We start from the raw sequence: 8,264 nt of genomic DNA on the forward strand, positions 1-8,264 counted from the left end.
TAGATGGGGTAAAAAGCTCAAGGTGGTTTGGTAGCTACAACTAAGTATACTTCCAAACTACATCTTTGCTAGCCTTTTACACTGGACTAATTCACTCATGGGAGCTACTTTCTAGAATTCCATATCTTTTTAACATATGAGAAGGTGGGTCCAAAATTAGATCCTTTGGATCCAATCTTTCAACTGTGAATTCTCTCAAAACAAGTGTATACTATGAGAAGCCCATCAGAGACTTGAAAACATGGCTTTTAAAAATTAGTGGAAGAGGCAGAAGATTTTTTAAAGAATTAATATAGCATGCCTCTGGAAAAACAACAAAACAGTGACAATCATATTTATAATTTAACTGATTTAAGACACCCTACACTTATTCCCACTAGTTATGAGTAGTTACAGCTGTTCTCTGCCAACAGAGGCAGGGTCAGGGCACAAGGAAATAAATTTTCTTAAAGGATCACCAGTCCAGAGAAATGAATGGCAAAGTAAGGATACGAAGAATCCCACAACCCTACCACGGTTAAAGGAGGTATCATTCATTCTTATCCCGAAGAAAAAGGGCTCTTCAAAGCCATGCCTGGGAAAGATAACTATCATGCAGAAAAAGCACTGTAAGGAAACAAATGGGCCAGCATAGAGCCAAGTTTCATTCTGAAACAATTCACAGGCAATGGGTAACTATACAAAACAACTTAATTACAGTTACAGAACCTTGATTTAGTATCTAAAATTTCAAACAGAACATTACAAAGTATTTACCAGACACATTTATATCAAGCCAGTCATCAGCATTACAGCAAGATCCTCCACTTTCCTTGAGAGAAGTGAACGGTTCGATGGACTTAATGCTCCTGTGCTCTAACTCTTGAAGGCAGTTCTCCTTTTGCTCTATTTGTATAGTTCTGTTTGGGTCTTCTATATCTATGAAATCATCACTGAAGTCTTCACTCAAATCATTTTTTTCAGAGGATGACCAAGAAGATATAGATATTTCATCTCCATCATCGCTCATACACGTGACTTTTGACCCATGTTTTCCCATACTTCCATGCAGGCCCTCATCAGATTCTGTTCTTTGAGCATTGCTCTCTATAATACTGTTTTTCTCAATTTCTCTATTAATATTTGTTGAAATTTCAGAGTTCTCCATGATGCATGTGCCAGGAGTTGTACTTTTGTTGCCATCCACAACAATATTTCCACCAAATCGCTGCCTGGTAGGCTTCAGCAGAGAAGGCCGACTTAATCTGTATCCAAAAGAAGGTGCTGACCCAGATCCATTTGACAGCGGGGGCTTCTTTGAAGAAGGAGCCGACATACCAGAGTAGGGCCTGGTAAATCCATACTTCATAGGTTCATTTCCATTGGGTACATCCAACTGACATGCATTTCTCGACAACAGAGTTGACCTCTGAGATGTCCTGGCAGCTAGATTTTGACTGTGATAAGGCCTTGTAAGATCCACAGCTTTATTAAAGGAATGTGACCTGGTTAAAGATGCAGTGGGAAGGAAAGAATTCTGAATGGAATGTGAAAAACTTTGTGATCTTACCATTTTTTCACAGGAAAAAGTCTTGCTACTGTCTGTAGATTGTGCCAGGCTTTCTCCTGAACTTGTCCTTGTGGCACTGGAATTAGCTCTAGGTCTCTGCAAGCCTACCACTGGCCTATTTCCATAAAATCCATTTAAGTGTGATTTTGGAGCACTGAGTCCAGAATATGAGGTCCTTCCTGACAGGGTACCTTTGGCAAATTTTGCTGAACTAGAGAGTCCAGGCAAAGACTTTGGGTTTAATTCCTCAGTAGAAGATACAAACATATTGGTTTGCTTTGCTGCTTTTGATGCAACCGAAGCAGTACTGTTCAAACCCACCCTGAGCACATCATTATCCAATGCTCCTTGAGATTGAGAATACTTCTCAGAACCGATTAATTTTTCATTATAGTTATGTTTAGAGTTGGTCTCTCTCCCATTTTGATCATTAAGTTGATATTTATTTGATTTTTTCCAGTTGAAAGAAAAGGAAGACATGCGAACTGTGCCATTGTGCTTGCCCAAATTTTTGCCACCATTATTCCCTGCTAAACTAACAGCCGTCCCATTTGGCATAGGTTGCAAGACACTTTCTAAAGTTTTCGTTCCATATTTCGGTAGCCTGGAAACCAAGGATGTCCTGATTTGAGTTTTTTCTTCCATGAGCTATTGGGTACATTGGTCCTTGTAGGGTGCTTGAATCTAAGGAAAAGAAAGAATATATTAGATCTGAATCAACTACACGTTAATCAACATAATTTTATATACATTTTGCATCTATGCTTACTACATTCCTGTGCCTAACTATACTATGATGATACAAAGTAACTCACACGAATTTTGTGAACTCCAGGTAAATACCTGTCACCAGCAGTTATTTGGCAGTAGCATGTTATTCAGGTCACACCTCCCTCCCTCAACTTTTGTTCTCTAGATATAAGCTAAAAAAGGGTTAGGGTTTTCTTTCCATTTACCTATTTTGAGCAGCAAACTGAATTTTTCAACTGTATTACAATTATTAAATTACATACTGAAGACTTTATATTTAAACCCACAAATCAAACATAGCACAAACCTGTGGTCAGCAGTGTAAAACTGAAAAAAATAATGTAAAATCTGACTAAAAGCTAATTTCTTGAATTCTTCTTCCAGTTTCCCCAATGTCTATGTTATGAGATACAAAATAACCATTCACTACCCACCTTCACCACAGCATTTTTTTTTCCAGATCTTATTGATATCCCCAATTCAAGATGAAAATTCCTAGCCTTTTTTTTCCCTCTTTGTATGGAAACTGTAGTCTATTTTGGTCATCCCCTTATTCATGTACAAGACTTGAGATACAGGGCAACAGTTGCATAAGGTCAGTATTAGTGAGTGAATTCAAAAGTTTTACTTCTGTGCAGTGATACATGAACACACAACCCTAGCTACAAAAGTATGAGATAAAAAGATTATAGCATTCATGCATTCCATTTTATCTTGAATTTTGGCCCCATCCACCTGATCTGCAATAAAGGGCACTCCAATCTTTATTAAAGATTGGTTGTATCTCAACTTACAGTCATGTCATTTTGATCTATTTTATATCACTTATTTTATAAAGCCGAATCTGCTTTACAGACATATCTTTGCCTCAAAAATTTCTGCCTTGAGAATTCTGATCTCCTCGCTTTGATATACTGCTTTTTGTTTCTTCCACACTCATCCACATACCCATCCTACTATTGGACAACTAACTATGTCTGTATCACGCTTCCGTACAGCATTTAATCTGTTGTTTTTCCTGGCTACATAATATGAACCATTTGTCTAAATGCTATTACTAAAGACATGCAATTCAGCAAGGCCTTGAGAAGTCTCCAAGTTTCAGTGTCGCATCTTAAGACAAGGTTTACTACAGTGTTAAATTCTGTATATTTGCAAGACCAGGTTTCTGTTTTTTCAAGACCGTTGTAAAAGGGTGTCTTGCTTTTGCTAGCCTGGATTTTATGTTTTCATCAGTTCTACCTGCTGGTCTCAGAATGGCATCAAGACACAGTATTTCAGTTGTTCATATGTTATTCCCTGAAACTATTATTTGTGTTTCTCTTTTCACAGACCTACACACAGCCGGCAAGACTGAAAAAACCCATGAAAATTTTTTAAGCCATAGTAATCATGATGAGAATCAACACACATCAAGTAACATTATACTTATTCCAAGGTACAGGAAATATCTTGCGTAACCACAGCAAGCATTACCTTAAAGTGAGTCACTCCCCAAGTTGCAAGGCCTCACTAAGAAATGCTTAACATAAAATCAAACTGGCATCAAATTCATGCAAACCGAAGTATCCTTTGGATTTTGTAAAAGAATAAAGATGCCCCAGAGTTGTACTTCTGGAAGTAGATCAACATTAAAAAGATACAAAGAGAAACACACTCAGAGACATGGCTTTTTAGGGGCTCCCTAACCTAGTAAAAATATCAGAATCCACATCCTACAACTGGTAGAGTGCATTTCTATTTATGAACACACAAATCCAGAATTTTCAAATACTAAGTGAATTCTTGCACGCTGGAGACATAACCCTCACCTAGGTGTACAAAGAAGCACAGAAGTATTTCCCCCGGGCAACAGCAAAACATTTAACTCATTATGTATAATACGTGCCTGTAAGTGGATTTAGGTGTCTAATGTTAGACTTATCTTAAAAACACTATGACCAATATCACCTACTAAAAAAAAAAAAGCATTCACAGTATCTCATTCATGTATGTGTACCCATAAAAAAAAGAAACTTGCCTACAGTGTACCTGTATACTTTCCAAATGAAAAAATCATTATGCTTTAAGATCAAATGTCAACCTAAAAGATACTTACTATATGTCAAATATATAAAGTAAACACAAAAAAGTACACCTTTTCTTTTAAATAACTCCATGCATAAAAAATGTCCTTTAACATCATGATGCATTCATTGACAGCAAGCATCACACTGCAGATACATCAAAAGATATCCCAACTCTAACAAAAAGGCTCAAGTCTCAGAAAGAAATCTTCCAAATTAAAAAAGTTAAATTAGAAAGCTGCTAATTTAACTTCCATGCTTTATGGATAATTCCCTTTTCACATCTGTCTACCATCTCTTAGGTGACTGCAAAATTTAAATGAGGCCATTTAATGAGATTACTTTAATCCTCCACCAAGTACTGCAAATTAAACTTGAAAAGAAGACCTTTCAGTTCTCCAGGAAGGGCGCTTGCTCATTTATCCTTAATTAGGGGAAGACAAAATATTATCTTTAAGAAAACTGTACTGATTGCTTAAAACACTTCAGATAATTAAATTAAAAGACCACGTACAAGCAATACATGCCTGTGTTTTGTCAGCTACATAACTAACTACCATGCTACCTGTTCAATTACAGGTTGCATTTGTTTGGTTGAAATACAACACTGTCAAAAAAACCAACCAAACCCAAACAAGCATGTATCATGTTTGGCAGGTGTTACTCTTCCTAGAAAATGGAAAATCTTCTCATGAAGTTCTCTTAAACATCCTCAATCTTGACATATATTTTCTAGTAGGAATTACATTACCCTAAAAATGAAATTCTCTTATCAGGAAGCATAGTACCTGCAATTCATAGTATGATTGCTGCATCCCATGAAACTCAGATTCAATATAATTTAAGTCATATTCTGCTGTATTATCAAGAAACTCAATGTATTTTTTAAAAAAATCCACAGATTGCAGAAGTCTAAGGCAGACATTTGGACAAACTAGCCTTATATGCTTTGCCTTGGGAAATACATTATCTAGTGCACACAAGCCTAATCGAGGATTAAACTAATTATAAAGAGCCTAGTCTTACATAATGACCCAGGGAAAAGGAATTAAAACTTACAAACCCCCTCTGAAGTAAATCTGAATTAACCGAAAAGCTGCTACATCCTCACCTTCAAGGATATTCGAGATCCTGGTGATAAGCAAAAGGATATTCATTCTCACTCTCCTTTGTGCTTTCTGTATAGGATTATTTACAGCTTGACAAGATCCTCCCATGTTACTTTCAACTAGCAAACGCAACATTCACTTTTACTTCACTCACAGTCCATTTCAATAACACCAGGAAGACAGTTGCCTATATATCAGCTTCTCAGCAAAGTTGGGCTTTGCATCCGAGACTCTGCCCTACCTGTTGTGGAATGATTACTACAGCAGAAGACAGCTTAAGGTTCATACATTTCAATGTTTGGGCACCTTTAAAATACTGTGATCCCTATGATCCATGCCATCGGAGAGCTAATAGCATTTTCAAGTTCCAAAGAGATTACTATGACTGGGACCAAATTCCCCTCCTACTGTCATAGCAGTGTGGAATAAACAGCTGCCACATGAAACACATCTGACAGACTGGTGACAGATGAGACCAATTCTGCAGAACTATTGCTATGCCAACAGTTTCAGATGCGGGTTTCATTCTCCTCCTTCTCAATTTTAAGACCACCTAAATAGGAAACAGAAATACTGAGCAGCTAACTTAAGATGCTTTTCTTAGAGCAACTTCCTTCCCAGTGTGAAGAATTTTTTTCTTGAGGCAGAGATAAACCTAAATTTGTGTAACAGATTTGTGCTAGAAAACCAAGATAGTCAACACCTCCTCGCTGCTTCTGGATTATAAAAATGGTACTTTCCTGTAGATCTGTAAGAAGCTGGCAGCTGCAGCAGTACACAAGCTTCCTTACCTACCCAGAAACATTACGTCCATCCGTGTTCATATATCAGCAAACACCAATTACTAATCAGTCTGGTTTTCTGGCATTTGGTGTGGCCAGACTGACAGAACAACTGCTATGAAGCTCTATGAATTTATTAATTATTCATATTTCTCCCATCATGTGCTGGATATTACTGAAGTCAACGAAGTTTAATGACCACGTTTCCAAGCCAGACCTTATACTCCTATTATTTGCCTTCTGCAGAAAGCCTAAGAATTAAGAGACTACCTAATTCTACTTGTTTGGCTCAGTGACAGGTAATCTGAAGCAGCCGTTTACCAACATTCAAGCATATTTATCTTGCCAACTCTACAGTGCTAAAATTTCCAGGGACCTTCATTCTTTCTCCTAGAAAACAAAAGCACATTTCTAGTATACAGACAGCATGGACAGGAAGGTGAGAACATCCCTCCTATGGTAACCTAAATTATCTCCCCTAGTGAAAAGCTTACTTGGCCACAGCATTACATCAGGGCAGAGAAAAGAACTGTTAACTACTGCCCAAGCAGTGCAGAGAATGAGTGAAACATACCCTTGGGAACTGAAGAGCAAATGGCAGGCAATGAATGGATGGCTTGAGGCAGGCACAAACTACTACCTTCAGGAACAATTATATCCTGTTTTCTGCACCACACTTCTAACAGGAAAGCCCTGCTGAAATCTGACACACAAGACCAGCTCTTCAAGATGCTATGGACACGCTTCAAGATAGCAGCTCCTAACTTCCCACCAGTTTTCACCATAACTAAGATGTCCTCCACACAAAAAGAAAAAGACACGAACTTGCCAATTTGAAAAAGATTGTAGTTTACTTATAATTATAATCTGCTGAATCTAGATATACCACACGGCTTTTGTGAATTCAAGTGCATGTGTATTTCAACTCAGTCCACTGTGCATGGCTTATAAAAACAACCTCTGTACACATTTGGGTTTTAACACCACAGCTTCTATTTATTATTTTTCTATTCAGAACACACAGAATGCAGATCTTTTCACCACCGATACATGGTGAAACTTAAGCATAACTTAACTATTTTTCTTAAAAATGTAATTAAAAATGCATTAGGGCAGTTATGTGAAAAGATATTTCCACCAGTGTAGGGAAACACTGAATGACATAAGCAAAAAAATCAGGAAGGCCCCTGCAACAGATGCAGAAAAAAGGCTGCTTTAGCAAGTACTTAGGAACACTGCAGGATGGGTAGCATGGCTGCAAGTCGCTTTTCAGCTTTAAGAGGACCATGGGAGTTTAGCAGAATGAAAGAAACTGGCAGGAGATCTAGCTAGCAAACACCTGCTCTGAGCAGGACAAGCCCTGAAGAATTAAAGATGATGAATGCTGAGGAAATTGTGCATGTTGTATGAATCAAATTGAATCAGAATACAACTAGAAATTCTGATGGCTCTGAGACTGAACTTCTGAGTATTTAGAACTGTCTCACATTCTGTGTTATTTATCCTGCACAGACTGGCTCCAGCTCAATCAAAAAAGCCTTCTCTCAACTCCAAGATCCAGTAGGATTTATCAGCTCTGCAGTAAAATCCTGCAAGTCTCCCTTCTGTCTTCAGTGTCTCCAAAAAAACGCTGTTCTTGAATCAATTCCCAATGCTTCATGAAGGCATCCATGAATTTCAGTGTCTCTCCCTTTACTATGTCCAAACTGCACAGTGATTAATACTAGCATCCCTGACAGTCTGCCTTTTGAAGGTACCATAGCCATAAAGTATGGTAAGAAATTCCAAGACACTTACTGTTCTATTTCTCTGAAATAATTTTGTTATTCTGTGTTCAAAGTTGTGAGATTCTGTTCCCAGATCTCAGACAGCTTAGAGGTAAGTCCTTTTCTATTCTTCCTCCCTCACACTCAGGAGTTCTAGCCACTTGTAAAGTTTGATCTATCAAACACCAAGCAAACCAGTTATCCAAGCTGCTGTTGTGCCAAATTTTATTTACTGTCCGTCA

General features: G+C 37.8%; 1 protein-coding gene across 3 annotated transcripts in view; it reads right to left on the reverse strand.

Annotated features, from left to right (window-relative positions):
- The window catches only part of CCSER2 (coiled-coil serine rich protein 2), a 57,541-nt gene extending 55,347 nt beyond the window's left edge, over nt 1-2,194 (reverse strand). For all 3 annotated transcript variants that reach the window (XM_075717806.1, XM_075717808.1, XM_075717807.1), the window contains exon 1: nt 757-2,194. In XM_075717806.1, the coding sequence (XP_075573921.1) occupies nt 757-2,194 (1,438 nt within the window). The remainder of the gene's footprint in view (nt 1-756) is intronic.
- Between the last annotated feature and the right edge of the window lie 6,070 nt (nt 2,195-8,264).

The sequence above is a fragment of the Pelecanus crispus genome, chromosome 10, assembly GCF_030463565.1.
Source record: "Pelecanus crispus isolate bPelCri1 chromosome 10, bPelCri1.pri, whole genome shotgun sequence".
NCBI lineage: Eukaryota > Metazoa > Chordata > Aves > Pelecaniformes > Pelecanidae > Pelecanus > Pelecanus crispus.